The sequence below is a fragment of the Sarcophilus harrisii genome, chromosome 2 (assembly GCF_902635505.1).
Source record: "Sarcophilus harrisii chromosome 2, mSarHar1.11, whole genome shotgun sequence".
NCBI classification, from domain to species: Eukaryota; Metazoa; Chordata; class Mammalia; order Dasyuromorphia; family Dasyuridae; genus Sarcophilus; species Sarcophilus harrisii.
In genome coordinates, this window is record NC_045427.1 from 619,719,480 (window position 1) to 619,746,815 (window position 27,336).

The 27,336-nt window shown below is 35.4% G+C and overlaps 1 protein-coding gene across 10 annotated transcripts in view; it reads right to left on the minus strand.

The window, feature by feature from the left end:
• NEO1 (neogenin 1) overlaps positions 1–27,336 on the minus strand; it is a 228,917-nt gene that overhangs the window by 108,303 nt on the left and 93,278 nt on the right. For all 10 annotated transcript variants that reach the window (XM_031956658.1, XM_031956660.1, XM_031956656.1 and 7 more), the window contains exons 6-7: positions 7,154–7,308; positions 4,449–4,569 (exon numbers count right to left, since the gene is read on the minus strand). In XM_031956658.1, the coding sequence (XP_031812518.1) occupies positions 4,449–4,569; positions 7,154–7,308 (276 nt within the window). The remainder of the gene's footprint in view (positions 1–4,448; positions 4,570–7,153; positions 7,309–27,336) is intronic.

Consider the following 27,336-nt stretch of genomic DNA (forward strand, 5'->3'; position numbering starts at 1 on the left):
TGTATTTAGGTTGCAATCTTTTCCCAGGGACTTATGAGGGCTTGGTTTCCTGAATCAATGTTTTAGATCAAAGAAGGCATCCATCTATTATTTCAACTATCATTGATGTAACACAAGTATATAGTCTAGGGTATATAGACCTTTTGGACCTGTAGTGAGTTCATAAACTTAGCATTATTCAACCCTCCCATGGCCAAGACAGACAACAACCATGAAGAGGAAGACCTAGGAGTTTAACTGTAAGGGTCAGAAAGAGCCAATCAGTGAATCAAGAGGCGAAGTATGGTTGCTGTAAGAATGAGAAATAATAGGGGATTCTGCTTTCCAAATTACTCAACTGCGGATATCTTCTTGTCTGGGTAGGACACTGTGACAGGGAAATAAAGGTAACTTTAGGTCTTTTTATTTTCTGAATTGCACTAGCTACACCTGTTCTTCTCTACCCGCTCCCTCAAGAGGGTCTACCAAAAGATGGGCTATGATTAGAAGCAAGACTTGATGTATACATAAGGCTCAATGAGATCAAGCATGTCATTATCATGTCCACCTGGTTTAATGCATTCCAAAGGGAGTGGCCAAGTCATCCAAAAATAGATCTGCCAGAGTAGTATTCCATGCCAAATCTTTTTGACTGAGGGTCCAGAAGGAAATGTCATTTTTTATCATGATCCCTTTTACTTGTTAGAGCTGATAAATTTGCTTATTAGTAATCTTGGCTCTAATAAGAGAATCACCATGAGCTCTTGAAAAAATCCCTACTCTGTTGTCTAACAGGGTATTATCTCTGAGGCTGAGGTAGCCCAGAATACAGTCTGGCTGGTTAGGCAGGCCACTGAGGCCCACTTGGTCCAGGATGTTAAGAAACATAAAGAATAAAAGTCTACTAACCACTTGCTCTTGGCTAAGAAGGCTGGAAAGTTTGTGGCACACAAGATGTAAAAATGGAGCCAAAGCCTACTACCCAACCCTACTCTGGCCTCTACTGCTTAAATGCCAGGAATTTGTGGCCTTCAGAGATCTCAAATGTCTTAAATGGATCTTGGTTAATTTGCTAGTGGTCTGCTGGTAGAGCTCTTTAGTTTTTGGAGTCTCATATGAAGGAGCTGGCATTATGGTGAATAATTCTGCCATTATAGATATAACTTATCTGTTCTGGAAAAATAATGTCATGTCTGATTCAAGACCCACATGGGCAAAAGAGGCAGAAAATTAAGTCTAATCTTTAAAAAACCCAAAAACATATAAACAAAACAAAACAAAACAAAAAACCCCACTAGGCTAGAAGAGCTACTTCTTTATAGATATTTCAAAGGCATTGATTGGATGGGCAAGTCAAGTAGACAAGCAAACTGCCAGAATTCAAAACTGGGGAAACCTAGAAATTATTAAGGTTCCAAAATAGAGTTCCAGGGAGCTATTTCTTTCACCGAATCAATCTATTTTCCTTCAGCTTGGGTCTTTTTTATTGCAGTAATTTATGAGACTCTTGTCAGTCTCCCCATGAATCTGCTTCTTATTAAGTAATCAGTGAGCTTTGTCCCCACACTTTCCAAATAACTGCTCTCTCAAGTGAAAAAATGTCATTGTCTTCTTCCAAAAACCATTCCTAATTTCTGCCAATGACATCATCACTCTCCAGAGTCACTGTAGACTTAGGACTTTAGTATGACTTTGACTCCTCCCCTGTCACACTTTGCTTCATTTACAAAATATTCAGTGACTCTCTATTGGCTCAGTGAGTCACTTGAGACCCTCCACTATCTGCTTCTTGAATACCTCTGCAACCTCTCCCCCAGGGTCTCCATTCCAGCTAACCTGCACCATCACTGCTCCCTGAATGTGAATCTCAAGTGGGAGAACTTACATTTTTATTCCCTTTTCATTTCTGCCTTTTAGAGTCTTCTTTCAAGGCTCAGCTCAGGTATCATCATCTCCTCCATGAAGGCTTCCCAGATGCTACAATTTGGGGGTGTTCTCTCTTCGGAAACCCTTCCAATCTTCTAAGTACTTGCTGTGGACATGTACCACCTCTGTATCCCCTAATACACTCAGCAGAAAATAAGTTTCTCAAGGTCAAAACTGGTTTCCCATCGTATTCCACTGGTCATCACCTAGTCCAGGCCTTCGAGGAAGGCAAATGCTGAGCAGACAACCTCTTTGCTCACTGCCCTGGTCAGACCGGAGCTCAATCTGCCATCGGAATGTCCTACTTTAGGAACCAGAAGAGGGTGACCAGAATGACCATTTCCTAAGAGGATCAAATAAGGCAACACTAATGAGGGACCTAAGAATTGTGTTGGAAGAGTTTGACCCATAGGAGAAGTGCTCAAATTACTTCATTTACCTCCAGAAGGCAAAAGTGGGAACAGTGAGGAGAAGATAATAAAGGTCAGATAAGTTTCATGTAACAAAAAACTGCTTCAATAATTAGAGCTACACAGAAGTAGAACAAGGTGCTTTGTGAGAAAGGCCCCAAAATGGGAGCTAGATGGCTTTATCATGGACATATTACAGAAGCTGGAAGAAGGGAGGTTCTTCCAATACAGACAGCTTAACTACCTCACAAAGGATTACAGCACATCACCTCCAAACAAAGGAACATTTTTTATGTTCTGAATCTGCCTAAGACAATGTACAGAAGATTACAAAATTACAAATGAAGCTAATTACAGTGAGATTGGTGTATCTGAGACCATTTTCTAGGCTAATCCATCTAGCTTCAAAAGCAGCACTTACTGAGTGTTCATTTGCAGATTACTTATAGGAAATAGGACTTTCTAAAATAAACAAGTATTTGTGAAGTCAGAAAAGACATTATTGGCAATCCTAAACAAAAAGACGTAATTTGTCCATGGATTATTCCAAAAAGCTAAGGTATCAATGTTTCTGAAAAATCACTATCATTAGAAAGCAGAACCATATTATTCTTTTCTGTTTTGTTAATAAAGCATTTTAATGATTGTGCTTATTATACTGATCTAGACTGGAAAGGTGACAACATTTTTTTGGGTGACCTTTAATGAACTATTTATATACTTGAATTCTATGAAATCAAAATCTAATAAGTCATGTGAAACAGTCTTACTTCCAGTTTGGAAAACTTGTGCCCATCTTGCTAAGTAAGCCCTTTTGCAATTATCCCATAGAGATCTATTCTCACCTCCATTTGTTTTGAAATTAATAAATAAAGCATGAGAGAATTTTCATAATGGTATGAGAATGCTCATTTAGTTTTGTAACAAGATCAATATGAAGGAGATAAAGCAGATAGTTCTGTCCTACCCCAATTTAATATCTGTTTTCTCAATCACATTCTAAAATGACAAAAATGAATACATTCTAACTGTGGAAGGTTCAGGATAACAGGGCTTTCTGGCTTTCTTCAAACTCTAGACATAAATCAAAGAAGTATCTTCCTAAGATCACTTCTCGGATTTTTCTCTTATCTATGAAAATGGTTCCAAGTATCTAATGTCCATCAGAATTCAAGGACAAAATTGAAAAATTCATCATTAATTCCTATAACTGGAAAAAAATTAAATGCCCAATTTCTTTCACAACACACACACACACACACACACACACGCAAAATAAAACTTGAGAAAACAAAGGGGAAAAAAATTTTGATTCACTGTAAAGTACAGATTATGTTTAGAGTTCAATCTTGTTAGGAAGCACTGCAAAGAGTAGTAAAAGCTCAGAATTTGAAATGGAAAAACCTGAAACCTGAATTGGAATTCCTCCTCTGCAATTTGCTATATGACTTATCCAGCTAATTCACATTTATTCAATGCTTACCATGTGTCAGGCATTATGTAATCTCATTTGATCCTAACAACAACCCTGGGAGGTAGGTGTTATTATTCTTCTCATTTTACAATTGAGAAAACTGGGACAAACAGAAGATAAGTGGCTTGCCAAGATCACACAGATGTTGAGTACTTAAGACCAACTCTGGTTTCAGGTCTTCCTGAGCCTGTGACTCAGTGCACTATGACACTCCCCATCAACCTCACCTAGGGAAGACAGGTAAAATTTCTTAACTTCTCTAGGCCAAAATCTCCTTCTAATTCTTAATCCTATAGTTTCATGAACAGAATTCCAAGATTTAAATTAAGTATGTAAAGTCAGAATATGTAGGAAAACCCATGATTCTTCCATTTTTTTTCCCTCTTCTTAATTGCAATTCCCTTTCAGATTTTTTCTGAAATTTTTGTTTAAAAATTAGGAGCCCCAAACCATTTGTTGTATGATCTTTATAAGTTATATATCTCAATAAAAAAATTTTATCCTAAAATTTCTTTAACTCATCCCATCCCTGTTACAAAGAAAATGAAATAAAGCCATCAGGAAAAGATTAACATCACATTTTTCCCCCTTTTTCTTTTTAAAGAACACAGCAGGAAATACCTAAAATACTTCACCACATTACCCCAATTCCTTCTTACCATGGTCAAGGATTATTAGCTGAGCTCCAGCCTGTGAATTTCCAACATCATTCTCTGCAATGCACTGATAAAATCCTTCATCTGATTTCACCAGACCCAAAACCTGAAGATTATGTTCCTTCTGAAAAATAAAAATAATTTTATGATTCAATTATTGAACATTACTCTAGGTATAAACAAAAAGTGATCTAAATTTCATATTGTTGAATGTCTTTTAAGCCTCACATTAATGAACAAGGACCCACAATATTTCTAACATAGATCTGCATCTAAGCTCTACATCTTCTTGTGAGGACACACACAAGGAAAACTTGATAGTAAATTTATCTCTAGCAAAATGGCAATCAGTATCATATGGTCACATTTAATGTCATTGGTAACATGACCTCAGGAATATTTATTAGCAAAGTTAAAATACTTTTCTGAGACACTCACTTTATTTATTTATTTTTTTAAAATTTAATAGCCTTTTATTTACAGGATATATATATATACATGGGTAACTTTACAGCATTAACAATTGCCAAACCTCTTGTTCCAATTTTTCACCTCTAGCCCCCCACCCCCTCCCCTAGATGGCAGGATGACCAGTAGATGTTAAATATATTAAAATATAAATTAGATACACAATAAGTATACATGACCAAAACGTTATTTTGGCTGTACAAAAAGAATCAGACTCTGAAATTGTACAATTAGCTTGTGAAGGAAATCAAAAATGCAGGTGTGCATAAATATAGGGATTGGGAATTCAATGTAATGGTTTTTAGTCATCTCCCAGAGTTCTTTTTCTGGGCATAGCTAGTTCAGTTCATTACTGCTCCATTAGAAATGATTTGATTGATCTCGTTGCTGAGGATGGCCTGGTCCATCAGAACTGGTCATCATATAGTATTGTTGTTGAAGTATATAATGATCTCCTGGTCCTGCTCATTTCACTCAGCATAAGTTCGTGTAAGTCTCTCCAGGCCTTTCTGAAATCATCCTGTTGGTCATTTCTTACAGAACAGTAATATTCCATAATATTCATATACCACAATTTATTCAGCCATTCTCCAACTGATGGACATCCATTCAGTTTCCCGTTTTTAGCCACTACAAAAAGGGCTGCCACAAACATTTGGAGACACTCACTTTAAAACTGAACTTTGATAATTCACACATGAGGACACAATGACATAGTGTAATTAACAGGTAAAAATATAGCCATTCAGTAAAGAAAGAGATAAAAGAATGAAATGGTTATTCAGTTCTGACAGATGGATTTCTATTTAGTTTAATTTTTTGGGAGAATGCAAGATGTTCTGTTGTGTATTTCACACATCATTTCAAGGTATAGCCTGTGAAACACAATCAGGTATGTAATTATAAAGAAATACCCAAACACTAAACCTTTAGTGACATAATCTAGATTTCAAATTATCATTAAGTATTTATAAGATTTATTTTACATGCATTAAAGTATTATATTCATCTTCAGTGCTAATCCCTAAAGAATTTTGATATGAGTTTACTTAGGAAAACAAAGAAATATGACCAGAGTGATAGGGAAAAGGCAGGAGGGCTTCATGAAGTTTGGTCAGAATAAGTCCATTCATATTCTGTTTTGAACTTCTTTTCCCTAAAACTGGGCCTATTTGGAACACTGCATTTGTGCAATATAAAAATAATAATGATGTTAATATGGTGCATTAAGGTTTAAAAAGCAGATTATTCACAACAATATTGTGAGACAGGAACAGAGATTCTGAAATATATTCCTTTTTGGAAGACTTGAGACAAAAGCTAAAACAGAACTGAGGATATTAGCCTACTTTTCTCCTTAAAGAATTTAATGTATGTTTAAACAAAAGAAGACATTAAAAAGGCAAGAAAGGTAGATGATAAATGAAACAAATCAAAATTCTGAGGCTCAGAAAGCAAGTTTATCAAAGTCACACAGCTTTTAAGAGGCAGAACGGGGCCTTGAAAAGTTTTCAACTAGTATTGGAGAGATCATTTGCGATCTTGTATATGGGTTGTTTCAATGGAACAAAGATGCTAACATTTTACATTTGTACAATGTGTTATTGTTTTGCAAAGTACTTTCCAATACATGAGATGAAAGGGTTCTTGGAGGTCATGAAGTCCAACCTTATCATCTAAACAGAAGAAAAAATGAAGACCCAGAAAAACAAAATACTTTGCCTGAAGTCATATAAGTTATAATTTGCGGCACTCAAATATCAATTCTCTGACTGGAGAATTCTCTGACTTGTGAAAGCCAAGAAATCCATGTCATAAAGAGAAAGAATGCTGGGATAGCTGAGTTCTGATCATGCCCTAGTTAGCTTCACATCTGAGGAAATCATTAAGCTCCTCTGAGGTCTCTATTTGGACTTCTTTTTACCTGGGCATTGCCTGTTACTAAGAACTAAACCACAGCCTCAATATTCCTGAGACTTAACTTGTGGGGACCAGACCTTCAGGCCACTCCATTAGAATGCATGCATGCTGAGGGCTTACTTAACTTGTATCCCAGTGATTAGTTCAGTGCTTGGCATATTGTAAGAACAGCATAAACATGCGCTCTCTCTCTGTGTCTAGGATTTTTTATAAATATTTTTAAGTCTTTAGCTATAAATAAATGATCCAAGCTAGAAATAAAGTCAATCTTTGCAAGTATACATTGGAGAGTTGGAAACATCCTCTGAAAAAATACTTACGACAATCTTAAAGTAATCACTTGGGATGACCATGTCACCATTCTTGACCCATTTTACAGTTGGTGTGGGTTTCCCAGTCACTTCACATTCAAACACAATATCCATAGACTCATGTGCATATATATTAGCAGGCTTCTTCAGGAATTCTGGTGAAGCTTTGAAAGAAAAAGGACAGGAAAAAAATGAATATAACCCAAAGAGACAAATGTTGATAATCCAGCCTTACTGTTTAGAAACTGGGAGTTTCCATGTTTCCTCTTTTACTACAACCTAGAGGATTCCTGAAACTAACTGCTGAGAACATAAACTGGCCACAAACTGATAACAAAGAACAGATGTTGGGAATTAATAATAAAAATAAAATTAATTACTGGGTACAATTAGAAAATTCACTTTGACTTATTAGACCCTTTCTACATGTTTGCTGATATAATTACCTAGGCTGAAAAAATAAAACAACAGAAACACTTTAACTATAACAATATTAATGAACACCACAATTGCTGTTGTTCAGTCCTTTCAGTGATGTCCATCTCTCTGTGATCCCATGGGCTTCCATGCCAGGTGTTTTTGGGGGAGACACTCTGGGAGTAGTTGCCATTTCCTTCTCTGGTGATAGAGATAAGTGACTTTTCCAAGGGCACACAGCAAGTAAGTTTCTGAGGCTAGATTTAAACACAGGTTTTCTTGACTCCAATTCCAACACACTTTCTTAAATTATATCATATTAGGGAAGGTTTGTAATATTGTCATTCAGTCATTTCAGTTGTGTTCAAGTCTTTGTAACTCCATTTGAGGTATTCTTGGCAAAGGCAGTGCAGTGGTTGGCTTTTGCAGCTTATTTTACAGATGAGGAAACTGAGGCAAACAAGGTAAAGTGACTTGGTCAGGATCACACAGCTAGGAAGCATCTGTGGCCAGATTTTCACAAAGATCTTCCTGATGCTGGGCTCAACGTTCTATGTGCTTTACCATCTGGCTCCTCAAAATTTGTAATACTAACATGGAATTGAAACTATCCTCACTTTTCTTCACCTTAAACAATTTCACATTTTAGAGAAGAAGATGGCTATATGGTATGAGAGGAATACATGACAGACTGACAATATGAACAGGTTCATAGACAACAGGCCTTTGATAAATAACACCACAGAAACATAGCGCCAAGAAGGTTTCTTTCATTCTACTTGGATATCCCTTCTAGCCCACTCTGGACAATCATATAGCCTATTGTGAGAATATAATATGTACCTCTTACTTTTTCAAAACCATCCAATAATTTCACCATAATAGTTTTAAAGGTGTCAGGATTGGTAATGTTTCATTTATTCCCTTTTTTTTCCTTTTTTTTTTGGGGGGGGAGGGAGAAACAGATCATAATTATCACTACTCTACTCTCCCTTAAAAGGGAAAAAATACACAATCAAATTGTTGTCCTTCAAATAAAACAAATCCAAATATTGGTCATGTCTGAAAATGTATGTGTTAGGCTGAATCTTGAGCCCATCATGTGTCTGTTAAAGAGTAGAAAGCTTACTTCCTCATCAATCCTCTGGAATGGTGTGGCTAGTCACTGCATGGTTCAATATTTTTAAGTCTTTCAAAGTCATTTTTCTTACCATATAATAGCTACTGTATAAATTAATCTCCTGGAAGTATTCAGTTCACATAAGTCCTTTCCTTTCATCATTTCTTATAACAGTATTATTCCATTATATCCATATACCATAATTTGTTTATTCCTCGAGAAACATTCTCTTAAAAGTTCTTGGCATAGAGCCTGGCACATAGTAGGTACTATATAAATGCTCATTATCATCATCATCATCACAAACATAAAAATGCATTTTTATGAATATTTCTATACATATAAGTCACAAGACCACATTAAGAACTGGGAAGAATTTTAGGCCATCAAAAGAAAACCAAGAGGTTTTTATCCAAGGTACAGGATGGCATATGGCAGAGGCAGGATTTAAACTGGAAGAGCCTGCCAATCCCCTTTTATGTCTCCCATGCTACAATCCTTATTTGATCTCCTTGGGGCCTATGCTGAGGAGCGGTGACACAGCTGAGAGGATAGGGACAGTGTGATGACATTCTAGAACACTAGGTCTGTATGGCATTGGTCATCTTCCCTTTTTATCTTCTTTGCTAACCTGAGGGAGAACTTCAGTTTTTAATTTGCATTTCTCTTAGGGTTGCTGACAGCGTAATTTTCTTCTTTTGAGAAACTCTTATTTTTATCCTTGGACCATTCCAAGATGAAAAGGCTGCTGGGTAATGATGGAGAAAGAAGCCTCAAGAATCAGCACTTGAGCTTAGAAAGAATCCTAGTTGCTAGCATTTAGACAGTGTTCACGTGGCAGCAAGCTAAGTGCTTTTCAAGTGAAGTGATGTCCCTTTTACAGCCTCCAGTTCTCTCTATCCCTCCTTTGGTCAAGTACTAACCCCTTTCCATTGCTGCAGAAGGGAACTTCTCTCAACTCTGCTGGGCTTATGATGTTGGAGTTTATCATTTGCAGATGGTCAGCTGAATAGTAAAGAAAGTGCTGAATTAGAGCCTGTAAGGTTTAGCCTAACTCTTCTTTCTAGGTATGTGAGATCTGCAATTTTGATTCTACATTGTAGCATTCTAAGATTTCCATACAAATGGCATTAATGGAGGAATACTGGTGTTTAAAAAAATGAGTTTTTATGTTGAGAAGCACCCTGGAATAATTGAAAGCACTGTACAATTTCCCAAATGCAATGCAGCCTCCTCTTTTCTTTCTCTTTGATTCTAGGTCAAATTAGGTTTATTTTATTTAAAAAGTAGCTGATATACCAATGTTTCAAACATTTTTTAAAGTTTTATTACAGAAACTTCACTTTAAAAGAGATTAACCTGATGCTATTAACATAAACAATATTTGATAAATATACTTAACAGGCAATTATTAAAAGAATGTGCTGAACAACCTTATAAAATCATCTGGTCAGTATACATTATTCATCTCTTTTTTTGGTTTTCAATGATACAAAAAAAAATCCCAATCATTTTTGGATGGTTATGAATCTCACTGAGGAGGCTCTGTAGTATTTTGAGGTTTGATGTAATCAGCATGTCCTCAACAAATGGGAATCTGAAAAATTCCCTAAAAAGAATTCTTCTTTGTGTACTCTTCATGGGATATGTTTCAACAAAGCAATGAATATCTCTGGTGAGTTTCCATCTTGGATTTCTATCTTGAAACTGATAGCAAAGGACAATTTTTATTGATTATCTCTGGGTTATGAATTCATCATACTGCAGCAAAATAAAGCTTCAAAGGTCCTCCACGGCAGTTTTTTTCCATCATGTTAAGCTCATATAATACCAATAGTAATACTGATAACTTACTGTTTCTTTTTAGGCTGTAATAAATTACAATGGGACAATATAAAATACTATCAGATTAATTCAATGACTTAAAAATAACTATTTTAGAAGATGAATATAGGAGCAGTATGTAGATGTACTTTCCCAACAATTGGGAATCCTCCAATTTACTTTAAAATAATACCTCAGAAAAACATGACAATATTTATGTGAACTGACTCAAAGTGAAGAGAAAAAAATACAAATCATTATGCCCATAACACTAATGTCTCAATGATAATCAATTGTGAAAAACTTGGCTACTCTAAGGGACTCGAGATGAAAAAAATACTATCAATTTTCAGAGGGAGAATTGATTTATTCTGATTTTCAACTGAAGCATAACTTTCTCACTTTACTTTTCTTATTTTTTTCTTGGAAATATGGCTAATATGGAAATATGTTTTGAATGACATCACATGTATTGCTTTTCTGATATTTGTTTCTGATTGATATAGATATTGCAATTGAAAATTATTTGCTTTCAAGTGGTTGTGGGAGGATGTGAGAGGAAGGGAGGAAATTTGGACCTCAGAATTTAAAAAGAAAGGAAGTGCTAAGATAAATAACAAATTTTTAAAATAAAAATAAGTTGGGAGAAAATGACTGCTTTGGGATATTAATAATGTCCTCTCAAATGCCTTTTGAAGAATAACAACATTTGTAATTTTAAAAAATTTCTCTGTATGTTCTGACAGTTTGAAGATTAATCCTTTAGTATCCTTTTTTTCAATATATTGTGGGCCTGGTCCAGTTGCTTTTCATGCTTTCAATTTGAAACTATTGGTAGAAAATTAATGCACAACACTAGCTTTTCACATCTTCAGCTACATAACTCTCAATTTATAACTCCTGAGACAGAAACAGTAAATTATGCAAAAGATAACAAACTATAATGTCATAACAACAAAAAATGTCAATATGCTTTTATTTAGGAGTCAATTAAAAGATATTTAGAAAAATATTTGGGTTTCAACTACATCTTGGTCTTAAAAGAAACCCACTCTAATGCCATGTTGGTGTCTAATCAGAGTTCTAAAATTTATTAAACAACAACAAATTAAAGACCAAATTAATAATTCTTTCTGCTGCTTTTCTAGTTGTAACAAAATACCATAAATTTAATCAGATAACTCCTCAGAAGCATCTGGGTTCACTGCTCCCCAGTGACCTCTGGTTTTCAAGGTAGGGGGTACCATGACTCCTTTTCCTCTCCTCTTACAACCTTTGCCTCTATTCATCTATTTCCTTGGAAGATCTCAAATGTTTTACTGCCAGAAATGGGTTAATTAGCAAAGGAATACATATGTGTTACTACCTGGGATGATAGGTAAGGAAAATTTAGGACATCTAGGAAACTGTTCTAGTTCTGTAAGTAACTGTGGTAAACCCTGGTGAATCTGGCCTCCTCACTATGCTTAGTTTTCTCTCAGCAATGACTAGGAATGATGGAGACAAGATGATAGGGCAGAAGCAGAAACTCAGCTTAATTCTCTCCACATTCCCTTCCAAATAACTTTAAAATGCCTCACATCCAATTTTGGAATAGCACAATCAACGTTTTTCCAATCCAAGACAACTGAGATTAGCCAGACGGGTCCATGACCCCAGGTAGGAGTCAGCCCAGAACCTGTGGAGCAGTGGCCCTGGTATGACAAGGAGAGAAGCAGCAATGACTCTGGGAACACGCAGCCCAGAAGAGGAAACGGGCTTGGCCAGAGATTAGGGGAAGGTGGTGTGGGATCCCAAGCTTCCTAAGGAGAGCAGTGACCTGACCTTTCCCTAGAGCACAATACTGCAGCAGCAGAGAGAACTTGCAAACCATGAAGGTTGAAGCTTGGGCTAATACTTCTTTGTATCCAGGTGAGAAAAACCCCACTTTAACATGAACTTTAAAGTCAAGAAATGGGCTGAGAAAATGAGGAAACAATAAGAAAAAAGAACTTAGCCACAAAGCTACAACAGTGGCAGAGAAAATAAAGAAAACTCAGAAGACAGTGCCAGGAAACCAGCTCAAAGGTTCAAAGAAAAATTAGAATTAAAGAAATTAAAGAATTAGAGTTACTCTTAGAATTAAAGAAAGAAATGAATGTGGTAGAGAAAAATTGAGAAAAGAAATGAGAGTGAAGCATGAATATTATGAAAAGAAAATTAATAGCTTTAGTAAAAAGCAGCACAAAAATGCTGAAGAAAATAGATTTAGAAACAACTGGCTTAATGGCAAAAGAGGTTAAAAAAATCAAAGAAATTAATTCCTTAAAAAGCAGAATAAACCAAATGGAAAAGAAGGTATAAAAATTCACTGAAGAAAATAATTCCTTAAAAATTAGGAATCAGGAAAGTAGAAGCAAATGACTCCACAAGATATTAAGAAACAAAACAAAAAAGATCAAAAAATAAAAAAATAAAATGTGAAATATCATCAGAAAAACATCTGACCTAGAAAACAGATTGAGAAAAGATCATTTAAGAATTATTAGACTATCTGAAAGTAATGATCAAAAAAGAATCTATCCAAATTGATTCAAAGAGTGAAGAATGTACATATACATTGAGTTGGTTATAAAAATCTAACTTATGTAATAGGGAAATAGGAGAGAAAGGTCTAAGAAAAACTGGGGAAGGAGAAGATAAAAGAGGAAAGGTGGATTAAGGAAGGCAGTGGTCAGAAACAAAACAGACTTTTGAAGAACAGAATAAAAAGAAAAATGGATAAAAGAAAATAGGTTAGAAGTTATAACTCACAACTGTGAATGGGATGAACTTATTCATAAAATGGAAGCAGATAACAGAATTGATTAGAAATCAGAATCCAACGATATGTTGTTTACAAGAAACCCAAAGACACATCCAGATTAAAATAAGTGGCTGCAGAAATACTTATTGTGCTTTAGCATAAGTTAAAAAAAAAAGCAAAAGCAAAAATAATTTATGTGAGATAATCAGTGAAACTACATTTTGCTAAAAGGAATATAAACAAGTAATACTGAAGGCAACAAGATTAATTCTAATAGAGGTGACTCTTTCCAACAATGAGATGATTGAGGCAAATTCCAATAATCTTGTGATGAAAAGAGCCTTCTACACTCAGAGAAAGGATTGTGGGAACTGAGTGTGGATCACTATATAGCAGTTTCACTCTTCTTGTTTGCTTGCATTTTGTTTTCTTTCTATTTTTTTTTCCTTTTTGATTGATTTTTCTTGTGCAGCAAGATAATTGTGCAGTATGTATTGGATTTAACATATATTTTAACATGTTTTTAACATATATTGAATTACTAGCCATCTAGGAGTGGAGGTGGGGAGAAAGAGGGGAAAATTTGGAACATAAGGTTTTGTAAGGGTCAATGTTGAAAAATTATCCATTTTTAAATTTAAAAATGAAAATTTTTATAGTAAGATTGTCTAATGAAGGACTTATTTTTCAAATATATAGGAAACTGAGTCAAATTTAAAAAAATAAGAGCTATTCCCCAATTGACAAATGGTCAAAGGATATGAATAGGCAATTTTCAGAAGAAGAAATCAAAGTTATCTATACTCACATGAAAAATGCTCAAAATCACTGAGTAGAGAAATGAAAATTAAAATAACTTTAAAAGTACTACTTCACACCCATCAGAAAACACAGATGGTAGAAGGGATGTTGGAAAATTGGTACACTACTGAATTGTTGGTAGAATTATGAACTGATCCAACCATTCTGAAAAATAATTTGGAATTATGTCCAAAAGTCTATAAAACTGTAGCTTCTGACCCAGCAGAACCACTACTAGATCTAAACCCCAAGGAAATCAAAGAAAAAGAGAAAAAACCTATATATACAAAAATATTTAAAGCAGCTGTTTCATGGTAGCAAAGAATTGGAAATTATGGGGATGCCCATCAATTGGAGAATTGCTAAATAAGCTGTGTTATGTAATTGTGATGAAATACTATTATGCTATTAAAAAAAATGACAAAAGGGAAAGTTTCAGAAAATCCTGGGAAGAAATATATGAACTAATGCAAAGTGAAGTGAACAGAATAAATGATTTTTAAAAATAAAAGTAATGACATAATTTTAGGAAAACAAGTATAAATTGATGTAGAGTGAAATCAGTAGAATCAAGGGAACAATTTATTTTGTATAATAACAATGTAAAAATAACCATTTCTGAAAGATCTGAGAACTCTGATCAATATATAATTCCATACGACTGACGTTAAAAAGTGATACCTTCCCTCCTGAAGGAGAGTACTGGACTAAATATGTAGATTATAGAATGTATTTTTACACAGGCTCTATTTGGGAATGTATTTTGCTTGACTATGAACATTTTTTACAAGATGTTTTATTTTAATAACTGGGGAGAGAAAAAAATATCTGATAATTGGGTGGGGGGGAAGAATAACATCTAATTACTAAATACATACACACACACACACACAGACACACACAGAGTAATACAGCACTGGACATAGCATAAGTCCATCACTGTCCTCATTAGCCTTTGCTTTGTAGCAATGGAGCAACATTTTCCCTACTCCCACCAGTACCAATGCAGCTGATAAACTCAGTCCCTTGGAAGAACAGTCACTCTCAGAACATAGGTTCAATTTCAAGTCTGATCCCCACAGTCATAGTATGTGAAACAATCCTTCTTGAATTATAATATGGCAAGTACCCCTGTAGATAATGAAACCCCACCTCCTCAGTAGTCACAGCTATGAAGATCTGGAAGAAAATGTTTTCATCACCAGGGTACTGCTGAATGAAGCTGGAGAAAGTCGTAAAATGGTGCTGAGTTCACTACAAATTTAGGTTACATGATCTCTATTGGGCCTTCACTATGGCAGGGCAATGTTTTTACATTTTCCTCATTAATTTACTATCCTACTTCCCACAGCAGCGCTCCCAAAACTCTTCATTCCTCTTCAAACTTCCCATGGCTTTCTCTCAAACCCTCCTCTCAGATGAGAATCTTGTCTCATATTTCAGTTAAAAGATTTGAGATCATTCACCAAGAGTTTCATCTTCTCTCTCTTCTGCATCCTCATAAGCACCCAGATGCCTTCTGTCACTGTCTCTTCCTTGCTCTAGTTTCACATGAAACGTTGATCCACTGAAACAAGGCTGTCCATTATCACCACAATTATTCAATGTTGTACCAGAAACGCTAGCTTTAGCAATAAGAGAAGAACAAGAAATTGAAGGAATTTGAGTAGGTAATGAGGAAACAAAATTATCACTCTTTGCAGATTATATGATGGCATATTTAGAGAATCATAGGAAATGCACTAAACAAACTACTAGAAACAATTAACTACTTCAGCAAAGTTGCAGGATATAAAATAAATCCCACATGAATGATCAGCATTTCTACATGTTGCCAATAAAGCCCAACAGCAAGGGATAGAAGAAAAATCCCATTTAAAATAACTAGATAATATAAAATATCTGGGAATCTACCTGCCAAGACAAAGTCAGGAATTACATAAACAAAACTACAAACTCATTTTACATAAATAAAGTTAGATCTAAACAAACAAAAGAATATTTAGTACTCCTAGGTAGGCCAAGTTAATATAATAAAAATGACAATTCTATGTAAATTAATTTACTTATTCAGTGCCATACCAAACTGACATGAAATTATTTTATAAAGCTAGAAAAAATAACAAAATTCAGGAATAACAAAAGGTCAAAAAATTCATGGGATTTAATGGAAAAATGCAAAAGAAGATGGACTAGCTATACCAGACCTAAAACTATATTATAAAGCAGCCGTCATTAAAACCACTTGGTACTGGCTAAGAAATAGGGTAGTGATTCAGTGGAATAGGTTAGGTTCACAGGACACAATAGTCAGTGATTATAGTAATTTAAGTGTTTGATAAATATAAAGATTCAAGCTTCTGGGATAAGAATTCACTATCTGACAAAAACTGCTGGGAAAGTTGGAAAACAGTATGGCAGAAACTGGGCGATGACTTAACATCTAATCCCCTATGCCAAGATTATGTCAAAATGGATTCATGATTTAGACATAAATAGTGATATTGTAAGCAAATTAGGAGAACAAGGGAAAGTCTACCTCTCAAGTCTGTGGAGAAGGAAGTTATGACCCAAGAAGAACTAGAAAATATTATGAAATACAAAAATGGATAATCTTGATTATGTTAAATTTAAAAAGTTTGCACAAACAAAAACAATGCATTCAAGATTAGAAGGGAAGCAGAAATCTAGGAATAATTTTTTACAGCTGAGGTTTCTCAAAAAGGCTTCATTTCTAAAATATATAAAAAACTTAATCAAAACTATAAGACATTCTCCAATTGATAAGAAGTCAAAGGATATAATAATTTCAATGAAGAAATTAATCATTTCTTTCCAAAAGAAAAATGTTCTAAATCATTATTGATTAGAAAAATATAAATTGTACATTTCACACCTCTCAGATTGGCTAAGATAACAGGGAAAGATAATGATTGTTGGACAAGATATGGGAAAACTGGGTAACTAATATATTGTTGGTAAAGTTGTGAAGTGATCCAACCATTCTGGAAAGCAATTTGGAACCATGCCCAAAGGCTATCAAACTATACATATATCCTTTGATCCAACAGTGTCTCTATCTGGCTCTATATTCCAAAAAGATAATAAAAGAGGAAAAAAGACTAACATGGGCAAAAATGTTTATAGCAGCTCTTTTCTGTAGTGGCAAGAAACTGGAAACTGAATGGATGCCCATCAGTTGGGGAATGGCTGAGTAAGTTATAGTATAAGAATGTAATGGGATATTATTGTTCTATAAGAAATGATGAGCAGGTTGATTTCAAAAAAAAGTCTGAAAAGAATTATGTGAACTGATGCTTAATAAAGCAACCAAGAGAACAATGTACAACAGTAATACAGGATTTTGTGACAATCTACTATGTCAGAAGAAGTTCTTCCCAGAAATGTAGTGATCCAGGACAATTCCAATATGGAGACTAAAGGCAGATCAAAGCACAATATTTTGACCTTTCTTAGTTTTTCTTTGTTTGCTTGTTCTTTTTTTCCTTTTGATCTGATTTTTCTTGTACAGCATGACAAATATGGAAATACGTTCAAAAGAATTACATATATTTAACATATATCAGATTGCTTGCTGCCTCAGCAAAGGGGAGAAAAATTTGGAAGAAGTTTTACAAAAACTAATGTTAAAAATTATCTTTACATGTATTTGGAAAAATAAAATACTATTGGAAAAAAGAGAAAGAAAAGGTGAATCATTTCACCTTTTGCCAAATAACCTCTGACATTCACAAGTTCCATCCTGTCTTCTCTAATACATTGAACCCTTCTAACCTGCTCACTCACTTAACTTTATTCTCTCCTTGTTTCCTGACTACTTTGCTACAAACATGCTCATTCTCTCCCCAGTAGCTATGGTCCTACCACTTTTCACTCCACTATAGTAGAATTTATTAAGACCATCTATAAGGTTTCCACTTCCCTTTTTTTCATTCTTTTCTTTTTTTCCTTTTCATTCTTTTCTAAACTCTCTGCTGTCTGAGTTGTGACTATTTGCTCAACCAAATCCAATTTTCTTTTCAATGCCAAATTTATGGCCCTTTTTTCTTCTTCCTTCTCTGCAGTCTCTTTTCCTTAAGTGTCCACGATATTACTCTATCTTAGTTAACCTATATTTCTGACTTTTCAGTTTTCTTTGCTGAATTTTCATGCAAGGCACACCTGCCAGCAGTTCATGGTCCCCAAGGTTCTCTACTGGGGACGTCTTCTTTTTGAGACTTTTACTATTTCACGTGGTTTGCATGATTTCAATCCCCTCTCTGCTGATGATTTTCTTTCCTTTTTTTATTGTAACTTTTTATTTACAAGATATATGCATGGGTAATTTTTCAGCATTGACCCTTGCAAAACCTTCTTTTCCAACTTTTCCCCTTCTTCCCCCCATTTCCTCCCCAGGTGGCAGGTAGACCAATACATGTTAAATATGTTAAAGTATATGTAAATACAATATATGTATCCATACAGTTATTTTGCTGCACAAGAAGAATCGGACTTTGAAATAATGTAAAATTAACCTGAGAAGGAAATAAAAAATGCAAATGGACAAAAATATAGGGATTGGAAATACTTTGTAGTGGTTCACACTCACTTCCCAGAGTTCTTTTGCTGAGTGTAGCTAGTTCTCTTCATTATGGAACAAATGGAACTGATTTGGTTCATCTCATTGCTGGAGATGGTCACATCCATCAGAATCGATCATCATATAGTATTGTTGTTGAAATATATAATGTTCTCCTGGTTCTGCTCATTTCACTCAGCATCAGTTCGTATAAGTCTCTCCAGGCCTTTCTGAAATCATCTTGTTGGTCATTTCTTACAGAACAATAATATTCATAGCATTCATATACCACAATTTATTCAGTCATTCTCCAATTGATGGGCATCTACTCAGTTTCCAGTTTCTGGTCACTACAAACAAAGAGGGCTGCCACAAACATTTTTGCACATGTGGGTCCCTTTCCCTCCTTTAAGAGCTCTTTGGGATATAAGCCCAGTAGTAACACTGCTGGATCAAAGGGTATGCACAGTTTGATAACTTTTTGAGCATAATTCCAAATCACTCTCCAGAATGGCTGCATGTATTCACAATTCCACCAACCTGTATCAGTGTTCCAGTTTTCCCACATCCCCTCCAACACTCTCTGCTGATGATTTTCACATTTACTTATCCAGTGGTAACCTATCTCCTAAACTCCAGATTCACATTTCTAATTACCAATTAGACATCTCAAACTTGATAAATTGTTAGAAATCCTAAACTGAATTCACTATCTTCCCATTTAATCCTCCCCTCTTCTGACCTTCCCTATTATTGTCAAGTGTACAGCAATGATCCCAGTTACCCAGAGTTTCAACCTCAGTGCCATCCTCTACTCCTCCTTTTCCTTCACCATCTCGATCCAATTGATTGCCCAGTTCTGTTGATCAAGCCTTTAAAATATTTCTTTGATACACTTCCTTCTCTGTCCTCCATGGTGTCCCTATCTCAGTGGCTCGCTGCCAACTGTCTCTTCCCAATCAGTCAAATTAATCTTTCTGAAATACAGAATTAGCCTTGCTTCTGCTCCTAGGCAAACCCAATGGCTCCCTATGGCCTTCAGAACCAAATATCAAGTCCTCAGTCATTAGAGCCCTTCTCCACAGGACTGCCGCTGCCTCTTGAGTACTCTTGAAGCGTGCTCCCCATGTGGCTGTGACTTCTTCAGACTCCTCAGACACTCACCTGCCACATCATTCCTTCATCATCTCTGCCTCCAGGCTTAAACCTTGAGCCCGAGTTAAAGATGTTCTGTGACAGGCTCCCTGGACCCTCTTCATCCCAGTCAGTGCCTTCCTCTCTGCCTTTTCATAGTTGTTTTCATGCAGTCTCCCTCACTAGCTGAGGAGGTTCTTGAGAGCAAGATGGCTGGAGCTTTTCTCCAAACCCTTAGAACCCACGACCAGGCACAAGCTTCCCACCAGCTCCCCCTACTTATCATCTCATTGCTGCTCCAGATGGCTTCCTGCTGCTGCTGCTTTGTTCCCTGAGACTCCCTCCCTCCCCCAAGGTCTTGTCCATCTCCCAAGTCCCTCTGAGGGCCTCTTCTCCTAGGTGCTGGGAGGCTTCTTCACAGGCTGGCCACCCATTCTCCCATGGCCCTTCTCCCAGTTGTCCATGCATGTAGCTATTACACAGTGCAGAGGAGAGGGATCACGGAATCATAAACTGAGAGCAAGAAAGAGAAGCCCCGGATTCTATTCAGAATTGTGCGGCCATCAAGGGTCTGGGGGGCTTCCCGATGCCTGGCCCAGCCTCTGTCCATTACTCCCCAGAGGCCCTGGATTCTAGAGGTCAAAGTCAGTTCCAGGCCCAAAGTACAGACAAATGTGCAAATGTATGGGAATGACAACAGCCCCAGGGGACATCAGGTTGTGAAGGACCTTCACCTATTACCCCCACTTACAAAATTACATTAAAGCCTAGCACCTTCTTGGGCATTAAAGTCCCTAAATGCTATTTCTTTTGACCTTCTAAACATCTCTGTGAGATTGGTTATGTTACTCCTGATTTATAGATGAGAAAACAGAAGCAGGCAGAGGTTAGATACCTTATCTAAGGTTACAGAGCTAGTAAGTACCTATGGCAAGATCTGGACTCTTCCTTCCTACAAGTCCAGTACCAAATCCACTTTGTCACCTAGGGTTGTTCAGTATACTAAATAAACTAATCTTCAAATCTCTCAATTGCTTTAGAATGACCTATTTCTAAAACATTCATTGATATGTTAATTAAATGGTGTTCTTTTCTCATTAAAGCTGCATTTTAAAAAATTATTTTAAACATAAACCAATTTTTTCCAACTAACTCAATTTAGTGTTGTCCTTTACCTGTAATTAACAAAGTTTCACTTACTACGCTTGTTAAATCAGTTTATTTTAAGTATAAACAGATGAAAATGTTTTAACTTTTCTTCATTGCTATATTTATATTAGCCTTTAGCTGGTTGCCACAACATTACTTAATTTTGGCATATACAGCAGAGTCAATCCATTTAAAATTTTTCCAATTCACAATATAATTGTTACTAAATAAACAAAGGCTTTAAAAGACTATCTGGAAAAAATTATAAATAATTTCTAAATTTGTCAATTACTTTTCCCTTTCCAGAATTAAAATAGAATACCTTTAAAATGTTCTCTTAGATTCCAACAACCTCAGTAGTTAGTATTCATACCAATTAGATAAGTGTAAGTACAGATGTTTGTGGTAGGGAAGTCAAATTGATAACCAGAGAGCAAATGAGTCAATTACCATAGAAAATAAGATTTGTAATGGAAGATTATGTGTCTCCTTACCAAAGAGATAATTAAAGTTCAAAGAATCCTTGGCAGTTCAGTCTTACCTCCTGATCTCTTCTAATGGCATTACCATACCAAAGACAATTTTAATTGCTGAATGTTCAAGTGGAATTTAACATGTAGAATACATTATGCTTGTACAGACCTTTTTTAGAAACCTCATTTAATTTCCTCACTGTTGCAAAGTACTTTAAATGCAGAAAAGCAAACAATCAATTCCAGTGGAAACCAATGTGTTCATGAATAGTTCAATTTTGAAACCATGATTGAAGGGTGTCTGACAGCTTTCATTGGTAGCTCTGTTTATGAATTTTCCATTTCCTGAATTTTAAAGGTTTTTGTCTATGTACTCTGAAGTGCTAGTGGGCACAGTACTAAAGAAAAGTTGCCTGGCTATTTTGAAGCATATCTTTTAAAATATTAAGGCTCTCCAAAATAGGAAATTAACATTTTAACAATCTCTAGACCTTTAAAGGAAGTTTCTTATCAGAGCATGCTTAATCCAGCTACTTATATTAGCCCCAATTAATAGAGTAAAAAACTTGTTTCCCAAGAATTCCTAAAAAAGCTTTCCTTCTTTATGAATTAGAACTTTTCTTGGGTCTCCAAGAACAATATGAAATCATAAACATGCTTCATAATCATTAAAAATTAGATACCTTAGTTTGGAATAAAATTAAATAAATATTTTGAAATTTCTTTGATTATTCTTGCCTTTTTTTTCCTTTACCAAGCTGTAAGTAATCTTATATGACAATCTCATTTGATCTTATAAAACATTTTTTTATCACTCAAGAATTTTAAAAAATTCAATTCTAAGGGATCTAGTTGCGTGAGCACTCTCTACTATAATTTTTTTGTATAAAAGAGGAAAGTCTAGTTGACACTAACATATAATTGAAAGATTTCAAAGAGTTCTGAAAAATAAAACTAGGAGCTATGTGCTACCTGGCTGAAAAACTTAGAACAACATGGCCATACTGCATAAAGCAGAATAATAAGAAAGTGTTTTATGTATGTTCCAATGAAGATGTCAATTTACCTATACAACTGGTACTCATGGGGATCAGTATACTAATCTACAAATTAGTTACATAATAGGAAGAAGAGCCTTAATCCCAGGATTTTTAATGGAAGTTTACCTTTTATTTTCAACTACTCCATTAACATAAAGTTTACATAATGTTGGGCAAGTAATTGGCAGCTTTCTTTTTGGCAAAGAAGAGTTAGCCCAAGGAAAGAGATGAAATAAACTGCAAGTTCAGAATGAGTTCACAGTATAATAACGTGGCAGCCAGAAAAGGTCCAAAATTAAATTTGTAGAACGTGTGTGTGTACAAATATAATCTACATACATGTACATAAACACACACACACAATAATGCAGGTTTCACATACAGATAAAGAGATGTTGCCCCTCCACACCCCTGAATGATTATTATTAAGACACACACACAGTGAATTCTATTCACAACCACAGTCAGAAAGCAGGGAGGTCGGCCCAGGATCCAGAATGCTCAAGTTCTGCCTGGGAGAGCTATCACTACTATGATCATAACCAGTTTGCATCTCAATTAAAAACGGTTTGTAGATTAGGTAGGCAGGCAGGCAAGCAGACACAGATAAATAGATAACCATATCCTCCAGGCATCCCCCTGGAGTCAGAGGCTTGAGTTCAAGTCCAGTCTCAGGCACTTAGCAGCAGTGCGGCCCTGGTCTTACCCTGTATGCCTCAGGTCCTCATCTGCAAAAGGAGCTGGAGAAGGCAACAGCAAATTGTGCCAGCATCTTTTCCAGAAAAACCCCCACGAAAAGCAAGAAAATAATGAAAGACATAAAATCAGAAGAGGAGCTCCTCAGTTTGGAAGGTGTCCAACACTCCTATCGTACAGGAGACAAGAACAAAAAAAATTCCAAAGAAAAAGAAGAAGAAAGCAAAATGGATGTCAAATGAGGCTTTACACTAGTTGAAGAAAGAAGTAAAGCAAAAAGGAAGGGAGAAAGGGAAAGATATGACAATGGAGCACAGAATTCCAGAGAACTAAAAGGAGAGATGTGGTTTTCTTAAATGAATAATGCAACAGAAAAGACAGATCTCTTCAAGAAAATTAGAGACATCAAGAGGGAATGTTTCATGAAAAATAGGCATGATAAAAGACAAAACTGGAAAGAACTTAACAAAAGCAGAAGAGATTAAGAAAAGGTGGCAAGAATCCGCAAAAAACTATACAAGAAAGATTTTACCCTTATCAGTAGCCATGATGGTGTGGTTACTGATTTCGAATCATATATCCTGGAGGATGTCTTAGATAACAGAGATAATAAATAACCAGGCTAGTGGAAGTGACAGAATTCCAAATGAACTATTTAAAATCCTAAAAGAGTAGGCCACCTGCTGCACTTATTTTGTGAGCAAATTTGGAAAATTTAACAATGGCCAAAGATTTGGAAAAGATCTGTTTATGTCCCAATTTTAAAGAAGGACAATTCCAGAGGATGTTTAATTCATTGAATAATGCATTCATTTCACATATCAGCAAAGGCATGCTTAAGATTCTGCAATCTGGACTTCAACAATATGTGAGCTGAGAATTACTAGAAAGGCACATTGGTTTTCAAAGAGGTGGAGGAACTAGAGACCAAATTGCCAACATTCACTGAATTATGGAGAAAGTAAGAGAGTTCCAAAAAAAACCCTACTTCTGCTTTATCTACTACACTAAAGCCTTTGACTATGTAGATTACAACAAAACGCACTAAGTCCTCAAAGAAGTGGGGGTACCAGATCATCTCACTTGTCTCCTGAGGAATATGTAGGTCAAGAAGCAACAGTTAGAACAGAAAATAGAATAATTAATTAGTTTAAGATTGGAAAAGGAGTATGATAAGGCTATATATTGTCACCTTATTTAACTTATAAAAAGAGCTGCATTATGTAAAATGCCAGACTGACAATTCAAAGACAAGAATTAAGGTTTCTGGGAGAAATATCAACAATCTTAGACATCCAATTGCAATCAAAATCCAATCAACTCTTCCGAAAAACACAAAGATAACCTTGCTTGATATAGAAATTTATTAAATTCAATGTTTCTTAAAGATAAATTTCTGAAAAACTATCTATTAAAGGTTTTTTTTTAAGTATTCTGAGGACATAAATTACAGTTTGTTTACAGAAGAGGAATGAGAATACCCTTACAGGGAACATTAATAAATATTATTATTAATTATTAATAAATACTATACATTACTATATTGGATACCCTCTTTAAATTCATTCAATATCATCAATGGGACTGATATTTTTAGTCTTTTTTTTATTCTGTGGATTCTTTGTATACCTTTACATATTAATAAGATGATTAAGTACAATTATCCTTTGAATATTAAAGCAGCCTATTCTCAGCATCTTAAAAATCTAAGTCAAATACCAGTTAAAGAAATGTAGCTAAATCCCTCATATAATTTCCCCCTATTTTGAACAGATGTACATTAATGCATATACTGATTTTAGCTTTGATTTAAAATTAATATGCAAATTTAAGTTGGAGAATAAATTAAAATCCCGATGGTGACAGATAATTCATGACATTTCCAGAGGGAGGACAGAAAATAGAGAAGATTCTGAAATCAAAGAGTGCTTTTATGAATACATCTGTTCTTGTTTCCCTATTGGTGTCATTTAATGGATCCTATCCTAGTTCAAATTCAAAATGTGCCTATTCTTCATAAAACCATTTAATAATACCTTAATTTTTCTTCTTTGGTAAATGTAACTTTGGTTTAAACATGAAGACAGGGAGAGTATGGAAACATTCAAATATGTATTTGCATGATTACATTTCACATTTTCTAAGTTCCCAAGAAGGATCTTTTTAGGGAGAGAAAAGGAAGAAAGAATATTAAAAAAAAAAAAAAAAGAAATAAAAATTTTAAATACGTCATTGACTTGTAGTTAGGAGAACTGATTTGTTATTTATCAAGAGAGCAACATACAGCATGTAATTACAGTTGTGTGGGGGGATGATTCAGCTAACAGCGATGATTTATCATTAACTTGTTTTCTTTAAGCTACCAAATTGATGCCTTAATTCTGGAGATGAAAAAGTTCTTCTTAGACATATTTGGCAATTAGCATGCTGCTACTGAAATACTCATTCATAAATAATTGCCACTAGGAGTAGGAAAATATCAGTTAGTGGAGGGAAAAGAGTATTGGACAATCAAGCAATAATTCTCAGTTCAGGTGCTTTAACAGAAGTTACTTTGTTGCTCTAAGCCTAGATTTTCATATCTATGATTAGGGATGAGGAAGGAAAGAAACAGGGAGAGGGTCACTAAATACTAATCTATAGTCTTTCTTACATATATGGTAGAAACTAAGATTTCCAAAAATTACAGAGAAGATATTTAAAAAAAAAAAAAAAAAGACAACTCTGGCCTACGTAACTTTGTGAAGCAAGCAGAATTCAGAAAAGATTATTGTTTTTGTCAAGAACTAAGTTAACTGATTGCTAATACTACAACTAAGGGAATCTTCCCAAGGAAAGCCACTATCTACATTTCCAATGAAGAACTGTTTATAATTCCAGAACTGAACTGTTATTCCCACTAAAAGGAACACTTTTAGAAGAATTCTCAAAGAGTAACTTACTAGCAAATAAGAATTGGACAAGTATAGGGACAAGGATAGGGATCTATCATGAAACAGAATTATGACCATTATGTTTAAAAAGTGTTTCACACTTTTTACTCTTTTTGACTTTAACTTGCACTTTTCTATAAAAAGAGTTAGCTCCATTTCTGTTGCTCAGACAGTAGTCTAGATATTGGTCCTACCAACTTTTGAAGACTATTGGCTAAGTTGTTGTCTGTACCAATAAAGGAAATGATCCAAACGATGAAATCAACATAGCCAAAGAAAATTACATTTAGGTATGCTGGATAACATGAATTTACTACATAATGTTAAAAATATTGTTTTTATTAATAATTTACATTTTTTGTTGGTTTTACAGGGGCCACTTCCTAATCCTAAATAATATCTAAAACAGTCAAGCAATTAGTCAAGGAAAATGCTTATAGGTCTCCTGACTCAGTGTGTAGAAGATACAAAGATGACTCTATCTCATTGGATTCTGATTTGGAAGGGCCTTTGAAGGTCCTCTGCTTCAATGGCTTCATTTTACAGATGGAAAACTTGAGGTATCTCAGAGGTCACGAAGATGAATGCCGGCCCTCCGACTCACTCCTACAGGCCCAGGTTCTTTCCACCAAACTATACTGGCTCACGGGGAAAAATGACACTCCCTCTAATGTGCAGAAAATGAAAACTATTTATTCTAGGTTATGGCCCTCTACCAAAGGCTCCTGAAGAATGCTACTCCAGTTTCCTCCTCCATCCTATGGCTAGCAAATAATAACCACTTCTTAGCCCATTCCTTTGAATTCCAAGTCAGTATCACCAAAGCAAATCTGCCTCCATGGCCACTTCTTCCTGCTCTCATCTCCATTCAGCTCAACCTGTATCCTCCTGTTACAATGAGATATTGTAAATCTTGATTCTCTTGCTAACAAATATCCTTTTATTCCAAAACTCCTTCTTGCAGAATCTTTCAGTACTACTTCATTTACTTAGACTTGGTTCCATTCAAGAAAACAAGCCGCTGTCCAGCATGAGGTCCAGCTGCCTGAGCTGGAGACAGCAAACAAGCACACACCTTTGGGCCACTTCCAGAGCTATCTCTTGCTATCAACTAATAGCTCTTTAAGGTAAATTCCATCCACCTCTGAAACACAGTCCTGACAGCAGGCGCCCACTGGCCATAAGGACACTCTCCAAGGCTCACCAACTTCCCCTCCAATGCAAACACTGCCTTCCTCACT